At 52.6% G+C, this 23433-nt stretch overlaps 1 protein-coding gene across 1 annotated transcript in view; it reads left to right on the top strand.

Annotated features, from left to right (window-relative positions):
• Positions 1-23433, top strand: part of MSI2 (musashi RNA binding protein 2) — a 192087-nt gene that overhangs the window by 102601 nt on the left and 66053 nt on the right. The window contains exon 5 of the mRNA XM_021416113.1: positions 13736-13784. Coding sequence (XP_021271788.1) covers positions 13736-13784 — 49 coding nt within the window. The remainder of the gene's footprint in view (positions 1-13735; positions 13785-23433) is intronic.

Raw genomic sequence — 23433 nt, 5'->3', positions numbered from 1 at the left:
AACGCTAAGAGCGGGGCTTAACGGGTCTTTGTGTGCTATTGTCCAGCTGTGCTTGAGACTGCAACAATAAACAGTGAAAGGAAGTAGAGCTTTTAAACAGACCTGCTTCTTGTCTTCCTATTCCTGTGTTCCTGGAATATGACAAATTCTGCTTTTTACTCCAACCACATTAGTAAAAATAACAAGGGGAGGTGTGTTGAGTACAGCTCAAAGCAGTTGTGAGTTTGGCTGTCACTTAATTGTTTTTACATAGGCAGCTCTGTCTCTGTGTGCATACACTGATGCCTGTGTCTGTCTGTGTTGGAGGTGCTGAAGAAGTCATTCTGTTTGTCCCTCCCAGGGCCGTGTCCTGGCTGTGTCATACCCAGCAGCCCCAGGGACTCCATGCTGGCGCGGGCTGTCTGGGCTCCAGCTCCTTCCCCCTCTCCTCCTGCCTCATTTAAGGCGTGGGTTTTCCTTGCCCTCTCCACTGCTGGTGTGACAGCTCACTGCTGTGAGAGCCAGCCACTCTCCCAGTTTCTCACCCAGATGTATTCGTGGCGGTTTTGTCCCCGCTGGGTGCGCCCACAGCTCCGTGCAGAGCAGGGCACCCTCTGTCAGAGGTGGCTTTGGAAATCTTACATTGAAGTCATGCAACAAATGCCAAAATCGTTGCTCCTTTCTGCTTGCTGCTGGCTGTTGCCATGCTGGAAGCTGCCACTGTGAAGGGTTTGTGTGCTGGGTACAACGCCACGGGCGCGTTGGGCTGCAGCATCCCACAAACCCATCCCTGCTGTGAGTACAGCGGATGGAGATATCCGTTCTGCTGAGGAGCAGATAACAAGAATAATCGAACCTATTCCACCCAAATAAATAAGGCTGAAAATAAATCTCTCGCTGTATTGTCTTTGTAAATAACTTTTAAATTGAGTCTGAGTGACAAGATGTGGTTGAGTCACTGGAAGATCATCTCTGATAGCGCTCGAGAACCCTTTCCTCATGAGTTGTGTACGCCAGTCGTCATTGCAGCTGTACTGATCTCAGCACTCCGTCCGCTCGCTGCCCATGTTGGAGCGGGGACGGGGCCACGTCCCGAGTGCTGCGGGTGCTGTGGGTTGGGCCTGCGGAGCTGGGGGGGCTGCACCTCCCGTCCGTGTGCAGGGGGACGTGGGGCTGAGGGGGCCGACACGCCGCGAGCGCGCGGCCTGCACGTGCCTGGTGGGTTTTCAGATGTTGTTTAGCTTGATTGCAGCCTCCTTACAAAAGGAGTTAAGATGCGGCTCTAGAAGATAATAGAACTGTAAATTGCGAGGCAGGTTCTTACGAAATCAGTAAATTATTCATTTACCGGCTCCGCGTGTGCTAATTTCATGTTGCTATGGCATCTCAAAATGGAGGAGGGAGGTCAGCCTGCGAGCGCGGGGCGAGCGCGGAGCGCACGGCTCTGGGCGGAAGGCAGATAACGCGCTGCACGCAGCCTTCAGCCGGTGATGAATTGCCTCTTTATCTGGCGCTGTCCAGGGAGATCCAAGGCAGACAACTGAAAGAGATGTCTCGCGCTAGCTAACGTTTTTTGGAATTAGACCAAAAATCGCACATTTCAGTCTTGAAATCTGTTTAAGGATGCATTGTCTTAGTGGCATCTCTTCTGGGCCTGTCTCTGGAGATAGACAAATCGCAGCGGGCTGAGCGTGAGCTCGGGGGCTGCGTCAGCGCGCGTTGCTGCTCGCTCTGCTCTCGCTGGTGGCCAGTAAAGCTGCTTACAGGAAATGAATTTTCCTCTAAGTTCTGTTTTCAGGAAGGGGACGTTCTTTTCTGTTGGTACGGGGGGTATTTAGCTGTAATTCGTTAACCGACAGAAGAACTGCTGTATTGCTGCTAATCCAGAGCTGTTTGCATGCATTGCTCCGTGGCCTCGGCCATGCCCTGCGGTGCTGCTGCGGTTTGCTGTCCTGGGAGCAGAGCCATGCTGCGGTGCCGTCACTGACCCAGGGCTTCCTGAGCTCGCAGACAGAGCTGCAGGGCCGGTGTGGGTGTGTAGGCTGATGGCGGGGAGAGATCTCTTCTGATGTTGGTTGTGTCTTCTGTTCTGTTCTACACTTGCTGCTTCAGCATTGAGGGCACTTCCCACTGGAAGACGCTGCTGTGGCTGGGGGTGGCCAATGGCCAGTGTGTTGGTTGGGCTGCGTGTAGGGCTGGTGAGGGCAAAGCAAAATGCTTGAAAATGGGACGCAGGTTTTGGGGTTGGACTTGATGATCTCTAGAGGTCTCTTCCAACCCCTACAATTCTGTGATCTTGTTGCAGAAGCGGTGGGTTTGGAAAGTGGGAGTCTTCGAGTTGTTTTCGGTACAGCAGCCAGGCAGAACAAGTTGTATAGTGTCAATGTCTAAACCAAACTACAGAGTGTCTTCTGGATAAATGGGGCAGAGAATCCCCTAGGGTCATAGAATCCAGTTGTATTCTTGCAGAGATGGGGGACTTAGAGCAGCTTTTCCTCTCCTGGCTGCCTCCATGCCGCGCCGATCCCAGCCATCTCCAAGGCAAAGATGCGTACTCGGTACAAATGGCAGGAGCACATAGAGCTGAGTTACCCAGAGGGAAACAACTCCTCCACAACAGTGGTGTTTTTTTCTGTGGCGCTTGGTTAATTGAGCCCACTGTGAATGGTCGGGAGCAGGGGTACCTATTTTTTTCCCTGAGACACCAAATGCGGTGAATATCTTTGTGCACATGGGGAAGTGTTTGTGGTCTTTTGCACTGAGTAGTCTTAAGCTTTCCTGCTGGCACACGTGCTCACTGCTGCTGCACTTCAGGTAAGAAGATAATGATCACATCATTAAGACACTACTGAAGCTGGCATTACTTGTTAGGTCAACATATCGATCTTGACATTACGCTGCAAGATTTTTTTAGATAATGCCTATCCGTCCTGCGTCTTGCTCCAGGAAAGAGGGAGAGAGGAAACACAAAACTAAAACTCAACTCAAGCAACTTAACACAGATCTTTTCCACAAAATAAAAGCCCTTTTCTTCTTAAGAGATCTGTTCTGCAGAGGCTCCTGCCTTGTTGCTGCTGTTGGGATTACAGGTCAATTTCCCATAAGTCGATAGAAATCCCAAGGGAATTGCTGCGCTCATGGGCAGATAATTTGGCCATGGGTTGCTCCTGAAGAGCTGGGTAGCCTGTCTGTAACTCTCTAGCTGTCCTTTAAAGCCTGGTGTCCATTTGCATTGTACCTGTATTCTGAGCACATTAGGAACCATGGAAATGCCCTTCTTTGCTTTAGGAAAATCTCTCACTTTTTAATAAATTTCTGTTTTTTTGGTTATCTCTTTTGTATTGAAGCTGACCAAGCCAGCTTTTCGGATTTCCCTGGGCTCTTCTTATAATATGCTACTTAAATAAAGGCATTTTGGAAGAATAGCTCTGATTTTAATGATATATATTAAATTACATATATATAATGCATGTCTTAACGTCACCAAGCCTTTATCTGGTATTTTAACCGAAGCTCACAGACTGCACTTTTACAGACCCTAAAGTCAAGTGATGGTTCCAGAAATGCGTGATGTTTTTCAGCCTGCTTTCCGGAAGAGCAGCGCTTGCACCAGTGCTGAGCTGCTTTAATATCCCTCGCTACATATATTTCATTCAGAGAGGTCCATATGGTGTGTCAGGGAGAAGGGGAGTGCGGAGCAGAACCCGTGTCTGCCAAAGAAAACTGTTTTGCTCTAATGTTCCGCATAGTACAACTTTTGGGGGAAAAAAATAAACAATGTCAGATGGGTGCTGCCAAATTTCACAATTTACTGAGAAATTCAGGCTGTTCAGTGGTCTTTTTTCCTTCAGAATACCCCGGTTTCTGGGGCCTTGTGATTTACACAAGACTGTTCATTTTCCTTTGTAAAATATGTTGTAGAAAAAGCCTCAGAATATGGAACCGAGAGGCAGTCGTGTCAGTGAGCAGTAAAAGCCTCAACCGAGTAATATTTAAAGCAGTGTAGCTTCGCTGTGCATCTCCGGGTGCTGGGGCGTGGAGCTGGGAAGCGGAGGAGCGGTGCCGGGGAGGTGGGCGTCCTCGCAGCACCCAGTGCTGTCTCCCTGCTGCCTTTGGTCTCTCCTGAGCTCCTCGTTGTTTTTGACACATCCAGTGAAGTTCTCCAGGTTTGCCTAGGGTTACTTCACACCGGTAAACAAAACCTGTCGCAGCAGCGTACACCACTTTGTACCTCTTGGGCTCACTCCAGGAGCCGTTTGGAAGATGCCACCTAATTAGAGCCTGGGGAGCTTAAGGAGCTGATTTTGAGTTTCTGACACTGGAGACAGATGCGGGTTTGATCCTTAGGGTCTTTAGGGGCCCAGTGTGCGGATCCAGAGAGCTGCAGGGCTGCCTCTGGCTGGGGCACGGCGCTGAGCACAGACCTGCAGACCTCGTCCCGGCTGTCAGCAGCCGCTGTGAAATATGGGCTCTGTTTTACAACATTGCAAAGTGACACTTTATGGCAGGTAGATGTTATAAATCAGCAGCGAGTAAATAACATAAAGCGTTTGTTTGCATTAGCCACATTCTCCTGGTGTGGAAGTGCTGGCAAAGCCCTCGGTGGCCACAGCGCGTGTAGAGGAAGGAAAACCTTTGTGTTTCCTCGGGTTGTGGTAGCATTCAGGTTTGCCGTTGCAGAAGTTCCTCTGAAGAGGTCTCCCAGGCTATTACAAACCTGTGCTAAGGAAGGGAGCAATGCAGTGATGTGCTTGGCAGGCAGGAGCAGTGCTGGGCCCTGCGCTGGCTGCGTGTGGGCTCACTGCTGGGCCTGAGCTGTGTCCTGGTGCAGAAAGCATCGCGGCTGGCCCTGAGCTCCTGGCTGCTCTTGGTGGCCGTTTCGTCCTGCTGGGTCAGCTTGCAGTTCACTGTGCTGAAACCCAATTTTGCACGAATAAAACGGAGAAGATTTTGCTAGGAAATCAAGAGAATGTGAGAATGAGGAAGAGTCAGAAGGGCCGGTGTCCTACAGCTCGAGCAGCAAGGTTAAAACCTGGCTACTTGCAGTCCGCTGCGGATTTAGTTGCGAGATCAGCACTGTGGCCTTATGTACGGAAGGGTTATAAATCTCCTCTCTCGTGACACTTAAAACTGGGTTAGCAAAAGCACAAGCAGAGCACAGCAGAGAGCACTCTCGCCTCAGTCTCTTGGGGATGGGACAGATCCTTTCACTTTTTCTGAAAACATTTTCCAGCTTGCAGCTGGCATTTGAAAATAAGCTATTAATAAATGTTTCTTTCTTTTTTACTGTTCTTTCCTTTTCACTTTGCCTACTTGAAACACTGGTTTCAGAATGAATGCTTTGCTCGCTGCCGTCCTTTATCACGCAGTGTTTCCAGCAGACGCTGGAGAATTCAATATGTACAATTTCCACAACGCTGGTTTTCCCAGTTCAAGTGCTATTTCTATCCCTTTCCATTGCTCTCAGCCCGGATTTCCCTCTGTGCCTGGGACACGGTCCGCCCTGGGTCGTGCAGTGCCCACATTCAGCCCCGCAGCAGTGGGTGCTGTGCTGGGATGAGGCTGCAGCCGCCACCTCTGACACCTTCTGCTTTTGCACGCCGAAACACAAAGCACAATTAGAATACAGTTATATATCCTCATAGTTATTAAAGCTTGGATTAACATGACATAAAGTTTTGTCTGGGGAGCCCTTTGCTGTGGCTCAGGGAGCGTTTTTGTGTGACAGTAATAGGCTACAGTTAATATAGTTGAATGATACCAGAATCTGCGTAATAAGACAGAACAAAGGGGGTTTATTTGAAGCTGAGTTACAAAGGTGGAATTATCATTGCAACAATCCACTGAGATGGGAGCTTAGTTATTGTGTCTTGACTTATTGCAGCATGAGGTGCTGTAGCCAGTGAAGCAAAGTTTAAAAATACATAGACACGTCTCCGAAGGACACCTTGTCAGTCACCCGGGATTGATGTGTGGACCTGTCACCTTGTTCTTAGCGCCAGAATCCTCTCTTTGCCTATTTTTGCAGTTTGCTTGATTTACAGAGCCTGTTTGCCGTGATTCAAGAGCCTCTCGTAGCGCTTGGAGGAGAGATTCATCACTGGGACGTAATCCATTCAAATAGCTTTTGGGCAAGAAGGAAAAAGCGTTGGGAGCGCAGGGGCTCAAACCACGACGACCCCTGGGAGAGCGGCGGTGTCCGTGGCTGGGCTGCCAGCAGCGGGGCCGGGCTGCTCCAGCTCTGCAGCCGTCGTTCCACAGCACGGTTTGGGTTGGGTGGGACCCCTCCGTGTCCCCAGGGGCCGTGCCCCGGGGTGCAGCGCAGTGCTGGGAGCCGGGCGAGCAGCGAGGCTGGTGGAGCGCAGCACCCTGCCCTGCCTGCCCACCCCGCTGCCGTGCTGGCTGGCCTGGAGCTGCCGCAGCGCTGTTCTGCGGGTGAACAACCCCCAAAAGCAGAAACGTAAGCCGTGTTTGACTGGGGGTTGAGGGATGCGGGAGGAGAGAGCTCTGCTTAGCAGAAATAGCCCCGGCAAAGGGTTCTTTAATATGCAAGTCAGTATATGAAAAGAACAATAAAAGGAAAAAGGGTCTAGCAGGAAATAAAACGAAACTTTTTTTCATTACAGTCAAGGAAAACTTAGATGAGTTTTTCTTTGCTAATAAACGACAGTGTTTCATTTTGCAGCTGAGCCTTTTTCTGAGGCTGACTGTGGCAATTGTTCAGACTTTTTTTTTTACACCGGGCAATAAAAAAGCCCTTCATGCATCAGGAAACATAGTAATGCAATCCTTGTCTTATCTCCACACTTATTCAGCAGGTAGTTACGGAAGGGCAGGGGACACCCTTTGAGCTCTCGGGTTCCGCTGCCCACGATGTCTGTCCATCAGATCCGCCCAGCTGTGTCTGCCCGGCGCTGGAGCTCTGCTCCAAACTGCGCCCTGGCTGTGGAGCTGGGTGTCCTCACTGAGCGGGGGTGAACCTGTGCTGTAACACCCTTGGTACACGTGGCAGAGGGGCATGTGAGCGGCTTGTTCTTCTGCAGGTTTGTAGCTGGGTTAGGGGAGCTGCTTGGTGCTTGGATCAGGGTGATAGCGCAGGACAGAGCCCCGTTACCGCACGAGTCGCAGTGCGCTGCCATTACGTCTTGATCCCAGAAAGTGCTCACGAGGAAATTGTGAAAATGAAATTGTCGTCTTCAAAAAACACATCTTGGAAGGGCTCAGTCGGGCTTAACTGCGCGCTGCAAGTTGAGCCGCGCTTAGCAGCAGCTTCCATGTGCTAGGGACTGCTCCTGAAGCAGTCAGTGCTGGACTCAGAGCTGATGAATGATGCTCTCTCCAGCATGAGGCTTCTGATGGTCTCCCTGCAGCTCATTACTGGGTGTGTTTGTTTGTGGTAAAAAGAACAGCTGCGTGTGTTTCAATGTTGCATTGGTGGAGAAAATGCTGGGTTTGGAAAGGGAAGGCTTTGCACTGCGTCACACATTTCTCCCAAATTACTGCTCTGCAAATATTCAAAGCTCCTTTCTCTCACTGGGTTTGTTCTCAGCTCTCCCCATCCATCCATCCATCCATCCATCCATCCATTCATCCATCCATCCATCCATCCATCCATCCATCCATCCACCCATCCAACCATCCATCGTCCTGAAGGGAGCCACGGGCAGCGCAAGCACCATGCCATAATTCGTGGCTGCATAGCAGTGAGCTTTGCATCACTTTGATGGGTGGCACTGCGCGGTGTTACAGAGATGCTTGCTCCTTCTTTCTATTCCCTTTATTGTGGAACAGACTGGATGGAATGCTGACCACCGTATCTGCCCAGGAACCCTCCGGGTGTGAGCGCAGCGGTGATGCGCGGTGGGAGCTGCCCCCAGAGCCCTCACGGTGCAGGCAGCACCACTTAGGTGTTGTTTGGAAAAGAAAACAGATTGCAACTTTGCAGCGCTAATATGCAAACGAGCACTGTGAAGGGAGGAAGAATTATTTCTGCTGACGGCAGCTAATGTGCCGTGAAAGTAAAATCGCAAACTGCCTCGCACCTGGCTCGCCGAAGTGCTGAAGGAGCAGTGTTCTGCCCGGAGCCCGCGGCGCCGTGCCACAGAGCACCGAGGGCGGCCCCGTCCCTGCCCGGCAGCACCTGCGAGTGCTGGGATGGAGGGGGTGCTGGGATGTGGGACCTGGGCCGGGGGCACCTCACTGAGTGCCGGAGCAGTGTCCGTGGTTGTGCCTTCGCCCTCACAGCACTTGGTGTATGTGAGCCTCGTCCGGAGGGAGGTGGCTACATGGAGCGCTGGGCACCGCGCAGTGGCTCTGCTGCTCCTTTGGGAACGCAGCGCTGGAACCTCTTTCCCTGTCTGGTGAAGCAGGCCCAGGGGATGGCCGACCTCTCTGGTGGCAGGAATTGTTCTGGGCAATTAGACCCGGCTGCAGGGCGTGATTGCGGAGGAAATCAGGCCAGGCCCGAGGCTGGCTTGGCTATTTTGTCTCCATAAAAGCACAGCAAACACGTACGTGCCCTGCAGCAGAGGAGGGGTAACGCTGCTGTGTCCTCACTGCTCCCGTATTGCCGTGGCCAGCTACCTTGCTTTAATCAGCACTTCGTGATATTTGAGAACTGTTACTAAGGAATTCATGAGGAATTGCATGTGGTACCATCATCCTTTTGTCCTGCTGCAGAAAGCTGCGTTCTCAGGAGAGCAGTGGCCATTCCTTCATCTCCCCAGGGAGGGAGCGTGCTGAGCAGCGCCTCGGCTTCGCGTGGGAGCTCAGGAGCACACGGAGCCTTGTGGCGGGCGGGCGGCAGCTCCTCGCCACGTCCCGGCTGGTGGGCGAGCCCTGGGATTGCCATGATTGAATGACTGTTTTAATTTCAGCCCTGATGGAGCAAAATTAGTTACAATGATATGTGTGTGTTGAATAAAATTGTAGTTTTATTAGCTATAATTGCTGAAGAAGACTTTTTAAAGACTTGACTGCTGGGGAGAGAGATTGCTAGTGCTGGAATTTGCTCTCGCACAGTATGGCATTGATTGTTATCGCGGTGCATAACGTGTGAGCCCTGGGTCGGTGAGTCGGCGCCGCGGGACGTCGGGACGCGCTCAGCAAGGAACCGCGCCACGTGTGCCCGGCCCCCGGGTGCGTGCAAATGTGCCCATCCACCGCAGGTGGCATCCTGCTGCCACGCAGCCACGGCTGCCGGGAACGTGGTCGTGGTCGGAGCTTTGGGGCCCGCAGTGGCGGAGCCGTTCGTTCTGGCTGTGGCACGCGATACGCATCTGTCTGAATTTGTGCGCGGGGAGGCTGTACATCAGCAGAAGCAGCGCATTGCTGGCACTCACATTTCACATGCACATTTAAAATAATAGCACCTGACAGTTTACTAGCTGCTAAGAGGCTTTTCTGCTTCTGGAAGCAAAATATTGTAGGAGTTGTGCAGTGTGTGTAAATAATTCGAGGAATTGGACAAGAACGCCCAGCACACTTTCTCAGAAGAGCTGAAGATGACAGACCTGTACAGCCTGCAGACCTGGGACAGAGGGGTAGGAGCACAGCACAACACGTGTCACTGAGCGTCATCCTTCTGTAGTTCCTGTTCTCCTAGGACCTCGTCTGAATGGGCACAGTGCTGGATCGCAGCGCGTTGCTTTGTTTCTCTGCCCGATGCTTTTTGCTGCGGGGCTGCAGAGCTCAGAGCAGCCCTGGCCCAGCTCTGCCACACTTCCTGGGGATGAGGGGGGTCCCCACCTGCGCTGGATGTGTCAGGAACTCGGATCAGGACAGACTTCCCAGGATTGGATGAGGAGACGTGAGGAATAAAGGCTGCTGTGTGTTAGTTAGAGCTGTGAAAGTCAGTGGTTTCCCCGTGGAGGTTTCACTGAATGAGCAAACTTGATTCAAAGGGAAAAAAAGAACTTGGGAGCATGAAATAGTGGCTGTTGTCACCCCTGTGCCTGCACGCAGACACCCTGTAAATAACAGCAGCCACAGCAGCTGCATTTATTCCTGCTGCCCCCTGGGTCTGTGGGGCCATGTGGGTGCGGAGCGCTGGGCTGTGCGGGACACGGCGCAGTGCAGCCCCCGGACCCTTCCCGCTCAGGGTGGTCCTGGGCTGTCCCAGGGTGGTCTCTGCGGGACCCGGTGACAGCTCAGGTTTGATTGCAGCTGATGCAGCTCAGCGCCCAAATCCAGGTTGCAAAAAGAAAAGACCAGACATGAAGTTTCCCAGAAAATCCCCAGCCTGAGTCATTGCTGTTTTCTGGCTGAGTATTCACTGATTTTGTGGCAGCACCTGTGGTGGCTGATTGAAACTACCGTCCTCGGGCAACTGACGGAGCTGCCTCTCATCTGCGGAGAGGATTCAGCCTTCGCACTCATTAGGGCGCAAGCGGCGATGGGCTGTGCCGGGTTTGATCATCTCTGACCGCTCAGGACGGCCCCGCGCAAAGGAGAGGAGCTGAAAATCCTGGAGAGGAAAGTGGGAGGAATGAATGGAGAAAAGTGTGTGTTCTAGTTCTGGCTGGGTCCATTGCATTAAATTCAGAGCCTTTCTGAGCACAATTAATAGTCATCTTATTTAGGTCATCCTGGTTTTGTTGCTTTAAATATATGTCGCCATTAAAGTGGAAGAAAATCAAATAGATTTATCTCTGCAGATCCCTTTGTGAACTAGTTGGGCATATTTTAAATAAGCCTGGAGCTGTTAGGATTATTAAAGCCTTTGGCTCCTTCATTCTTTTTCTCTTTTCTCCTCTTATTCCCTATTCCTCCTTCCAGGTGGTGATTAAAGCGATGCTGTGGCCCTTCCTGTTCTCAGAGCCCCAAGTAGATTGGAAAAAAAAGGTTAAATAAACTAAAACCCATTACCTGGGCTTCATGCAAGAAGCCGGGTCTTACTTGTGTGTAGGTGTGGGGAGTGCTGGGCAGGGGAGAAGTCCTTCAGATCCACGCAGTGTCCATTTGCTCTTGGCGTTGGGTGGCAAGTCTCTTTCTTTCCTTTGCCGTAAGTGCTAAGACTGCGTTCGTTCCGAAATGCTCTCTCATTTGTTGCTCATTATTAGGTAGGATTCATCAGTTCCTTTCGGCCTCCGTGCTGAGCACTGTAATGCAGACGTTCACACTGGCTTCCGTAGCACTAGGTACTGGTCAGGGCTGCCTTGGAGCACTGCCCGGGCCCCATGGCGCCGTGCTGTGGGGCGGATGGCCCTGCGGCACTCCGGGCTGCAGGCAGCCAGGCCTGGGGGGGCGGGGGGCCTGGAGTGGGGACAGGTCTGGGGGGGATGGGGCCTTGCAGCACCACTTCTACCGTGCAGAAAGCGTCCTGCAGCATGGAGCGAGGCTTTGGGCTTTGGGCCGAGCTCGGGAGAGCTCGCTGTAGGGCTGCGTTGGGCAGCCAGGAGCCGCGTCGCGGAGGGGTTAACTTCTGGAGGGTCACCGCTACCGAACGCCTTGAGTTTCATCTACAGGCTTTGTGTTTTTTCTCCCCTTGCAGCAGGGATCAATTTGCTTACTACGGGGTTTCCTGCCGGTTACCTTGACTGCGTCCCTTATTTCTCCTTGATGAAGACTCGAACAAGCCGCTTGTGTTAGATTCACAGAGAACCGTGAGAAACGGGCAGTGTGTGAGGCAGTGTGGTTTTCTCATTCTATTCAGCCCTTTGTATATTCAAATTCTTCCAGTTTCAGCTCTTGCTGTTCTGCCAGATTTCCATACCATTGATGGGTTTTCTGCATTAATAAGTTTCTTTCTCCCCCTCCCTCCCGTACCCTCGCCACCTTTTTGCAACCGGTGAAAAGTTTCTCTAAGCGCGCTGCCCTCTGCGTATTGATTTCCCTCTCCTGCTTGTCTAACCGGCTCTTAGATGTTTTATTTTGCGAAGCGTTAATAGAATTTTTCTTTGGCCGTTGCACTCTGTCTATTCAGGAGGTTTCAAGAAGTCTCATTGTGTCACCGGACTATAGAGGAAGGAGCCTATTCTTCTGCTACAATGGCTGCCCTACAAAATAACACAGGGTGGGGTAAACTCCAAAAGGGCAGAGACGGAGATAAAATGTTCTGACCTTAGGAAACAGAAAAGATAACCAATTAGACATTGTTAGAAGGGCACCAGCTGGCTCCAAGAACACCCCCCTGATTACTGCTCGTTACTGGCGCGCTCTGTCCGAACCTGACACCGGCTGCGGGAGCTGCTTTCCCCACCTGGGGTTCCAGGTTCCAGCCCAAGGGTCCCAGCTGCAGCTGGGGGTCTCTGGGTCTCCAGAACCAGTGCTAGGAGCAAGGCGGCATTTTTGTTTCCAGCGAGGCCAAGACCTGTGAGAATAAGGAATAACTGCTGCACCGACGTGGCGTGGAGATAAGTGGTTGCAGTGGGTGAAGGGGAGCAGCGTCCTTATCAGCCTCCCAGTATTGCTCAGAACTGTGAATTTTCTTCCTCCAAGTGACGAGAGGCAGCAGGACAAGTGGCTCCGTGCTTAGTGTGGTTTGGATTTCCATTGCATCAGCATCGTTAGGTCTCAGTGACGGCAGGCACGCCGTTCTGTGTCTCCAGCTGTTGCTAACACACTTTGCAAAGCACTTTGCAGAAGTTAAGAGCAAGTTAACCAGAGACAGGTTTCTAAATGCACCCTGGTATAGCAAAAAGTTGTGCTGCACTGCATTTTTGCTGTATGTGTTTTAATGTAGCAGTTCAGAGAGGCTTGAGCTGTGTTTTGCCACCTGCACAGAGCGGGCAGGCGCTGCTGGGATGGGAGGAGGAGCCCGTGGTGGCATCGTGCAGGCGAGGGAGCGCTTAAGGACATTGTGAGCATGGTTTATAGAAACCCTGAATGTAAAAACATGAAAATCTCATAGAAATCAGAGGGGGGGGGGGGAAGAAAAACATCTTGAAAAGATAACCATCACCTGATGTCTAATGCAGTTTAGCAGTGGTGTAGATTTTCATCAGCACCTGGGTTCAAACAAGGAGCAGGAAGTCTGGAAGTCTTTTCAGAGGGGTTGCAGGACCTTTCCTGCAGCGTGCAGGACCGACCCGCAGCCCCTGAGCACCGGTTCAAAACGTGATGAGAAATCCCAGCACAACCACCTTCTAAAATAAGTGTAAAATGTTAGGTGTGGCTGCACAGATTAAACGGAGGTGGAATAAATCATGCAAATAGTAATGAAAGTTGAAAGCAATTTGGTTGCACTTCAGTACGTTTCATCAGTCATCTCTCTTCTGAAGTGGAAATGCCAAGCCTGATGCGAATTAAACTTTCTCCCCCCTCCCTCTGCCCTCTCCTCCAGCTTTTCAAAGGGCCCTTTGAAACCCTCTGAATACCTTTCTTGGCTGACCAGATTTTGCCCTGCTCCCACTCCTTGAAACCTCCCAATTCTCAGCCAAGGCAGCGACTCTGATTTGGAGAAGTCACGGGCGTGATTTGCATCCACGATTCCTCTCTCGGCCCTCCTTTATCTCTCTGCAGAAGGAAAAGAGGCCGAGGTGGGGCATGGCGAGGTGGAAGGGCCGCCCGGACGCTGGGCTTTGTAGGTTGTCAGAACTGTTAACGTTCACTTTTCTGCTTTAGGATCAGATGTCAGCGAGCACACAGGTTGGAAGCGGCAGGTTTCCAAGGGGCGATGCTGACTCTGAGCCAGAGGAAGGAGACGTGACGCACCTGCACCGCCTGAGCCCAGGCCTCTGCCCTCCCGCTGTGTGTGTGTGCCTCTGCCAGCCCAGCCGGGTGTGTTAAGCACGCCTCTCCCCCTTGTGTCTTGCAGGTAGAGGACGCCATGCTTATGTTCGACAAGACGACCAACAGGCATAGAGGTAAGAGAGCGGCAGCTCAGCCGTCACGTTTGTGACAGCATCGGCGTGCTGGGCACAGCCAAAATCAGCATCAGCGCGGTGACAATGTGGCTAAACTCAGTGGTGCTAAATCAGCAGAGCTCCTTGTGTTTGAGACAGCTCCCTGTGTCCTGCAGGTGTACGGAGGAAGGGCTGTGTGACATGTAATGCCACGTCCCATGTGGGTTTTCATGCTGGAGGTGACTTCTGTAGTCAGCCTGAAGACTTACCTCTGGGAAGATCACTGTCAGGCTCTGCGCTGCCCCTGGAGGTGGTGAAGCCCAGGGCCAGCGTGAGGTGCGGGGAAGGGAGCTGCATCAGAGCAAGGGAAAACCTCTGTGTCCCCACGTGGGATGCACATCCAAGCGGGGTCAGCCCCAGCCCTGCTGGGAAAAATGCTTACGCTCCTGTCCCCCGCACACACGGCATCCCTGCAGTGCTGGTCGCTGTGCTGCCCGCCTGCCCTCCGTCTGCGGTGCTCCCAGGACAGCTGTGCTCACATCTCCAGGTCCTGCAGTGGTGCTGGGCATGTGCCGGGCATCACTGTGTGGCACACGGGTGCTGAGATCCGGGCACGTTGGTCGCACTAGGGGATGTTGGCTGGGGGCTGCTTTTCAGGGAACCAGAAGTGACATTCTCTGGCCCAGTCAGTGGGGCCCAGCTGCTGGCTCATCTGGAATCATTTACATACAGCTGTGGGAGAGGTGACCAAGTGGGCTTGCAAAGCACGAGGACCATGGCTGGGCTCCCTGGATCCACCTGTGTCACAGAATGCACAGAGGCTGTACCAGGGCAGTGGGCATTGGGGTGAGCTGGGTGTAAGGTAGGTGGGTTGAGACCAGGATATCAGGGCGCTGAGCCCTTCACTGGGGTTTCCGGAGTGCTGGAATTGCGAAGCTCGGGACTGCTCGTCCTACATTGATAACAGAGTGAGCAAGGTTGCCAGGAGAGGAATCCCATCCACATATTTCACTGGACAGATAAGGTTTCATCATTGCTTGTACAGCTCTGTGAAAATGAGCTGAGGATTATTTCCAGCATTATGGCCATTCCTTTCAGCAGAAATAAACGATGCCGCGGTCTGGGTGAGCGCCTCGCGCTGAGGAGCAGAGCTCCAGCAGAGCCCTGGCAGCTGGGGAGCCCCGGGGGCCCGGGGAGCGCTGTGCCACCATTCCCTCCCAGCGGGACCCATGGGTGCTGCCTCCTCCCTGCTCTCACAAAGCGTGTTCGGAGGCAGCGCAGCTTGTGGCTTCCGCAGGGACGCGCAGCCGGAGGTCTGTCCTCTGTCCTTCATGCTCCGGCCACATCAGCGTCCGCGCAGCAGCTCTCAGAGGGGCTCTCTCAATTGACACAGCTGTTGCCTCAGCCACGGCCGCTTCAGCTTCTTGGTCAGCAGCGGGTCCTTGTCACTCACAGCCCAAGGGCAGCCCTGCTGGGATCAGCCCAAAATCTTGCGGGGAGGAACCAGCCCCACACTGGGGGGACACCGGGACTGAGCTCTGACCTTCCCTTCTGCCATGGAGTGGAGGAAGGAAGAAGCAAGCATAACAGCTCGAGGCGCAGCCATCTTCGGCCTCGTGTCTGAGCTGAGCCTGTCTCCCCAGACGTTTTCTCCTTCCTCGTGCAGGTAGCTGCCACTAATCAGGCTAATGAGCTGCCGGGCAGGCTGTCATCGTGGAGCGGGTTCTGTGGCATCGATCGTTTATAAAATCACCCCGGATTTTACAAATTGTGACATTCTGATTGTGTTGGAAACACGTTTAAAATGCAGTAGCATGCGAGCAGCAGCGTTAATAGCAATTCTTAAAACCACTTGTGGGTTGCAATCTGTATCGTCAAATTAGCCAAGGGAAAGAGAAATGGCAGATAAAATATCCGCTGTGGTTTGCTGTAGTTAGTGTATGCCTAGAATGATCAGCGTGGGCAAGGAGAAGTATTAGAATTCACTCCCTGCTGCTGGAAGGGAGATACATTTCCTTGCAAGCAAATTGAGAATGGTTGTTGGCGTTGTAACGCTGGCCCGTGCGCGCTGTCCGTGCGCTGCGGTGGCAGCTGCTGTGGCAATGCTCCGTGCTCAGGTGGAACCCGGGCAGCAGGAGGCAGTCCCAGCGCTGAGCAGTGGCAGTAACGCCTTGGGAGGCCTGGAAAGCCCCCAGAAATGAAATGTCGACCTTGCCAATGGAGCGCAGAACTTTTGTACCATTTAGAATGTTATCGGGCCAACCGCTTTGTCTCCTCTGTGGTGTCCTTTTGTTTCCTAATGCCCCATCGTTCCTTCATGGTCTGTAAAGGAAGCGAGAGTGCAGCGTCCCCTGCTTGTCTGCCTCACCACGCTAATGGGCTGCTGCCAGTTCTGTGTGCATGGCTCAGGATCATGGCTCAGGATCACAGCTTGGGATCATGGCTCGGGATGATGGCTCGGGAGCGGCGCGTGCTTCTTGGAGCACTGTCAGTAGCAGTCTGACTTTGCTGGGAGCAGCGTCGTGCTGCAAGGCTTCTCCTCAAGGCAGGGTCGCTGTGTCTCAGCAGTGGGATGCGAAGGGTGGACGCACTGAAGGCCGCTGCCCGCGTCACCTGTTGTTACGATTCCGTTTGTTTTTTGGTAATGTTGGTAATGTGGAATTTCTGCGCTCTGTGCTGTGCTTCTGCATTTCTATACAGGGAGACAAAACACACCAGTTCTGTAAGCGGTGTGGAAGATCACTTTCATTGCTTTCTTCGCTGCCTAAAATTTCACAGAGCTGAAAATTACCAGGTCGGTCTCGAAAGGATTCAGTAATTGGAAAGAAAAACCGAGGGTGTTGTTATTTTGTTACCCTTGCAAAGAGCAGATAACATCTTGAGTTCGGCATTAGTTATTGATCTTTGGGGTTGGAGGGAACCTTGCAAGATGATGATGCCCTTCTGCCTTCGCTGCGCAGAAGCTGTGGGCGCGTCCCTGGGGCTGCCCGGCCCGGTGCTGCCGGCTGCTGAGCGAGGGCTGCGGGAGGGGCTCATCTCCTCCCATCCCTTGGTTCTTAGCAGAGGGGAGAGCAGAGTGCAGTGTCTCCTGACGGATGAATTTGCTCGGTAACCCCTTTCTCCCTTCTCTTTCTGCGGCCGTTAAGCGTGTGGGCAGACACGAGTCCGGAGGAGGCGATGGGGTGAGCTGATGCGGTGGGGTGCTGTGAAGCAGGCTGTGCCCGTACCCTGCGCTGCCTGCGCTGCGTCATGGCAGCCCCGCAGCTTGAGTGTGCGGAAAGGAAAATAAAGATTTTGACTGATTGAATCCCCCAAGTCGTAATTGCTGGTATTAAATGTAATGCTATATGTTTTCCAAAGCCATGCAGCCCCCAGAGTTATTTTCATATCAATTAACTCTCACATGGTTAGGAATGGCAGGGGAGAGAGGAGGGAAGTGACAGCATGTGATTTGGGCTTCTTTAATCTTAAAACTAAACAAAATTAAAGAAAGACAGGCTGTCTGCGTGATGCAGGCAGTGCCCGATGTGGCGGTGCTCGGTGCCGCTGCGCAGCTGGAGCCGTGGGCAGGTCTGGGCGGCCGCGGTGCTCGCGGGCAGGACGGGTGCTGCTGCCAGCGGGGATGCTTTTCTCAGGAGCAAAACCGCCTCTTGCATTGTCCGACTGCCAGAACCTCCGTTCTGTAGTTGACCTCTGAAGTTATAATTGACGTTTTTCTCGATGAGATATAAATATAATTAAGAGTCACGGCAATTATTTGTTTATCGCCGTCTCTCTCAAGCAGAGCAAGGTCACGTGCGTTTAAAAAGACATCGCTAAGCGGTTTTGAGGAGGGTGTTTAAAACATACACAAGTGATTGCCTGCTTTGGTCCTCCCGAGCGCAGCTGTGTTGGCAGCCCCGTGCCAGGAGCCGGGAGCCTGCTGCCTTTGGAAGGAGGGGGCTGCAGGGAGAGCTCCTCCTGTGCCGGACCCGGGGCCTTTGGGAAAGCATCCGCACCGGGGCTGGCATTTGCTCGGTGCAAGGAGAGCTTTAAGAGCTTTGGATGAAAAGCGTGACACAAGATATAAATGGAGGCGGCATTACTGTTACCGCCTTCCCGGATGAGGATGGCTTTTATTCCCTTGTCACTTCTCTCACTTCGTAAATGAGCCCCCGGGGAGCGTGGTTGTTTGGAGCGCGGCGTTCCCGGCGGCGGAGCCCGTCCCAGAGCAGCGCTGGGAGCAGGAGCAGCGGCTCCGTGTCGGTCTGCTGCCGAGGCACAGCGGGCTGGGGAGCGGAGCTGCAGGCGGTTTTTAAGCAAATATTTGCTTCAAAACTTCCGAGGAGGGCTGTGAAGATTAATTAGTTAATATTATTTACCATTTACAGACCTATCAGAGGAAGTGGTGATGGCTGAGCTACAGTGCCATCATTCACACCTATCTGTTTGGTTTGCAGTTATGACATGTGCCATATTAATATTTCATGTGTGTACGCTCTTAATATTACATCCTCACTTATAAATATTCATGTCATAAAACATATTAATGACGGCAAGGCTGAAGCAGAGCGCTCCCAGCTCTCTGCCTCCCACCCTGAGGTCAGAGCCGTGCTGGGTGGGACGCAGGAGCTGGGCTGCAGCCCATGGGGTCGGAATGGCTCGTGCAGCCCCACGTCCCACCCATGTCCCGCTCTGTCCCCCAGCACCCGCCGTGAGTCTGTGCGCTTTGTCCCAGCCCTGCCTCCTGCACGGTGCTCCCGGCACTGCTCTCTGCTTCTGTGCCAGCAGCCGCAAAGCCAGGAGGAGGAACTGCCAAGCCTTGCGTCCCTCGGCCCTGTGCTCTGCTTTCCTGGCCAGCACCTATTGCTGCTGCATCGGAGCACCTTGCGTGAGGTGTAAAAACGAATGTATTTAAGCCAGTGTGAGCCCTGCGCCCTGGGAGGCTCTGCTTCAGAGCAGCAGATAGGTGCTGGCCACGCTTCTCCAGGCCATTATGGGATGTCTCGGGTGGCTGCTGCTGCTCTGCGCCAGCCCCACACCGGGTGGCACCACCTGAGGCTCAGAGCAGCGGCCCGGCTGGGTCCTGCTGCTGTTCCTCCTTGTTCTGTTCTGCACCAGTGATGGAAACTGCATCCAGAGGAGCAGAAAGAGCCAACAGCTGCACTGGCCGGGACGCACGGCAGGCACAGACGTGTGCAAAAGCTTTTTCTGAAGGAGAGAGAGCTCAGCTTGCTAGTGGCACTCAGGGGATGGCATGACATTTTTATTTTCTTGTTTTACAAACAAATGTGGTAATAAAATGGGGAAAAAAAAGTCCCACCAACCTGCAGTAAAGGTTGCGAACCCAATGCAGCAATTAGTTTGGAAGTCTCCAGCTGCACAGTCAGACTCTAAGGTAAACACCAATGGCGAAGGACCTGGGATCTGTAACACCCATCCCAGGGGAGGTGTCGGGGGGGCTCCGGGCCAGGGGCAGCAGAGCCTCCAGAGGAAGGATGGGATGGCATTTCCATCCCATGGAGCTTCAGTTCCCAGTCCCTGCCTCGAGGAGCCTTCCCATTCGCTGAGTGCTGAGCAGTGTCAACAACTTTATGTAATTAGACTGCGGTAGCATTGGAGAGTGCAAAGTAAATCAGTGGAGCCTTTCTCATCTCTGGAAGGTTCTTCAGGAACCTTAAAGTGAGGATTGTGCAAATATTGAAGACAGTTTTTGAATTGTAATGGTTCTGTTACATGTCAGTGTGCTGGAGCTGGGCTGGGATGAGTGCTTCCATCAGGAGCAGGCAGTGTAATCCTTGCAGCATTGAGAAGGCAATGAGGTCGCTTAGTGTGACTGCAGTTCTGCAGTTTGCCACCTTCCTCGCCGCTGCTGGGCAGCCGGTGTGAGCCCAGAGAAATTAGCAGAAGTGCTGGTGATCTGTGCATGGAAGGGATTGCTCGCTGGTGGGACCAGGAGCCTTCTGCCTGCACGGAGCAGCAGGACGTGATGAGCAGGTAGCGCTGCGGTCTTGTGGGACTGTTTGAAAATGTTAATTGCAGAAAGGCCAGAAGAAGGAGGAGAACAAAATGCAACATTTACATAGATGGGCAGTCCTACTACAGCGAGCAGAATTAAAATCAGCGGAGTGACCTTGAGCAAACGGCAGCTATCGCAGAGAGCCTGAGCCCGGAAATGTGCGGTGGGAGCACTGGGGCACCCTGCAGTGCTCCGTCCTGCTGCGTTCTGTTCTGCTCCCAGTGCATGGCTGGAAGCGCTCTGGTGCAGCCTGGCAGTACACGTCGTGGGTGCGGATTTCTAATTTCTTCCTGTGACATTCATGCTCGGTGTCTGCTGGCTGTGATGATAAAGGGTTCAGAGCCCTTCTGAATGCAGGGAGGGCGTTCCCAGCAGCGCGGGGGCACGAGCGCTGCTCTGTGTCCCTCCCGTCCCCTCCTGCTGGCAGCCGGTGCCCGCATGCTGCTGCCGCCTTTCCTTGCACAAGGGCACAGCCTTGCACAGAGCTCCCAGTGATCTGCTCAAACCGGTAACACCTCCCTGTCCCCAGCCCTGAAATCCAGCAGACATGGTGACGCAGGCAGTGCTGGTGGCACTGGGAGCTCTGCCATGCTGCCCCTGGGCAGCGCTGCGTCCCAGGCAGTTGTTACCCTGCAACAAACAGTGCGCAGCTCCTGCGTGGGTACATCCCACCTCGTCAGTCCTCCTCTATTGGCAGCTTAGGGGCTGTGACAGCAGTGCTGTGGGTGCTGGGACAGCAGGCTGTCATTGATTGAGCCGTTGTGATTTGCACCATTCCCCGTCGCTGCACTCTTACCTGTGCTCCAAAGTGTTTTTCCCAGAACACTAGGTTTTAACTCAAGATTTCTTTAATGAGGTTGATAAATATGTTCTGGCAAGGAGTGATTTTGCTTATTCTGTATGTTTTTTTTTACCTGTAGCTGAGGTATGAACATCTGGTGCTTTTTTTTTTGCTGGGTCTGATAGAATAAATAAGTTGAAGAGCAGGTTCTTGCGAAAAGCTGCAGGTCAGCGGATTTGTTGGGGTTTTTGCCTTTTTTTTTTTTTTGCTAATTTATATAGTGTTTTTTGGACCAGAAAGAGCACCTTAAACTAATGTGATGATTTGGAGATTGTTCTCTGTTTAGAAACACCTCCGGATGCTCGCAGCGCCCAGCGGGGCATCCAGCCGGGGATGGGGCACCCACAGCTCCGGGAAAGTCCTCCCCCATCACCAGGTACAGCCCCGGCCCATCCCCCAATGTCCCCAGGGAGAAGCGCAGCGAGGGGCTGTTCTGCGTGGCTGTGGCAACAGCATCACAGCAGCTGGTGGGGCACCCATGGGGCACTGACCTGCCCGTGTCCCCGTGGTCGGGGCTTGGTGCAGGGTGGGCAGCGTGGGGCTGGGCTGCTCGGGGCAGGAGCAGCTGTAGAGCGCAGAGGGGAGCAGCTGCAGCGGGAAATTAGTCATTGGGTGAAGAAATGGGTTTGATAAATAATAAAACAGTGGCATTAACAACAGATGCTTTCCAGGTCAGGTGACTTTGGTAGAAGCGCCCGACAACTGCGGGCAGCGGTATGAAAAATCGGTGTCCGTATTGACTGATGGGTCCCTACCAAGAGGCGTGTGAATGAGCGTGTGCCCATGGGGTGCATGCCCCAGGTGGGTGTTGTGTCCCTGCCTTGGGGTGTCAGCTCTTCGCGGCCCGGCGCTGGCTGCTCCCTGAGAGCGGCCCCGTTTGTTTTTACGTTCGTACCTTTTCGTTTTATTAACTGTTTTGATTGGTGAAATACCACGTCGTCTACAATGGTTCCTTTATGGTGATTTAGTACGCTCTTCTTATCTCTCACCTTAAGTCTTCGATAAGAGCGTTTTAAAAATGAAATTGCCACCTGACACCATTATCAGCTCTTGGCTGCCTGCCGGGGAGAAGGGGTGCGGGGGGGCACAGGCCTCCCAGAGCGGGGCCAGCGGCGCACGGGGCGCCCACAGGGATGGGGCACGGGGCTGGTAGCAGGGGTCAGCGTGGGGAGGGGGCACAGCGAGCAGGAGCACTGTAAGGGCCGCATGGCTGCTCCTCGGCCCGCTCCACATCACGGATTTTAGCAGAATTGGCGCTGCCGTGTCCGGGTGCTGCCCCAGTGCGGGTGTCAGTGGTGGTGTTTGGCTGTGGGGCCGCTCCCTTTGCCCCCAGAGCCATAAAAGCACACCTGGGGCTCGGGTTGTTGCTGGCATCGCGACGCTGCTGCGAGATTCCTGCACGTTCGAGTAATTGAAATGTTTGTGGATGACCGTGCGCCGTGCCCGCTGAATGTCATTTATCAGTGGGAAGGCATCAGCGGTGGGAATATCAGTAAATAGAACTGTCTGACGTGGCAGGTCATTTTTATTTTAATGTAGTAGATTTAATGAACTCTTGTCTTTATAATTCATGGTACTTGCAGAATGCATCCATTTCCTCTCCTTAATGACGTTCGTTACAGATCTGTCCTTTGTTAGAGGGCTTTATTACGGCTGCAGAACGCGGCTCTCCCCGAGCCGTCGTGATACGCTCCCGAAGCGCGGAGAGCTGCGTAATGGATTGTTGCCCTTTACATTTGGAACTATTAGTGATAAACACGGCCAAAAACTTCCCCGAGTAGTTCATGCATTATTAATGGTTATTATGATGGAGTCTCGGCAGGTCGCTGGCCAGGCCCTGCCCGGTGCGCACGCGGTTGGGTCACAGCAATAGAAGCCCCCAAATCTGCCGTCAAGTGATTTAATAGCATTTGTGTCCAGCCTAACCCAATCTATCTCACCTCACAGAGAAGAAAAAAATAATCCTGCCTCAAAATTACTGCTTTTGGAACTGTCTTGTCTCTTTTGAGTAGGAACTGGAGACAACTAGACAAGCTTCAATGAAAGCGAATAAAGAAACATTACTTTCTGAACACAATCTTCTGTTACCAGTCACTTTTCAACAGACATTCAATCAAAATGCTAATAGCAAAGGCAACAAGGGAGCGAGGTTATTGTAATACTAATTGATAGGCTGCGGGGATGGGTTGTGATAAGTGCTGCTGAAGATGTATTTTTGAAATATGATTCTCTTTAATTACAATGATACTAATAAAAAGGAACAAATGATCTAATGATAGTTTTCTAGGTAATGGCTTAAAGATTGTGTTCAAGTTATTTTGTAGCCTTAAAAAAAAACAAAAAAAAACCAGAAACTATGAAAATCACCTTAAAAATAAAGCCGTCACGGAAGGGAGTGACTTCATCCAGACTTGTGTGGCTATTTTGCATCAGAATTAACACTGTCAAATATGAAGCTCTTGAATAAGAAATCTAATCATTTATTTATACAATAGACTTTGCTGGAAGCCCATAGTGGAAGCCACGTTGCATGTAGGAATGCATTTAATACCTAATACTTGGAATAATTAGGATCAATTATGGCAGGATCTTAAAAGATGCCTTGCGGGAGGGGCAGGCCGCACTGTGGGGCATGGGTTGGCCGCGGTGCGGGGTTCCTGGTCCCCTCTGCCAACCCTGAGCCGAGGGGAAGGGCAGCTCCGTGTCAGCTAATCGTCGATGAATTAATTGATAGTGAAACAAAGGCGTTTTTTTTCAAGTGGAAAGGTGTTCTGCTTTTGTTGACGTGGGTGGGGGCTTTCCTGGGGCAGGCAGGATGAGCTCTCCTGCCT

This window comes from Numida meleagris, chromosome 18 (genome assembly GCF_002078875.1).
Source record: "Numida meleagris isolate 19003 breed g44 Domestic line chromosome 18, NumMel1.0, whole genome shotgun sequence".
NCBI lineage: Eukaryota > Metazoa > Chordata > Aves > Galliformes > Numididae > Numida > Numida meleagris.
This window is presented reverse-complemented; position numbering and strand designations above follow the sequence as displayed.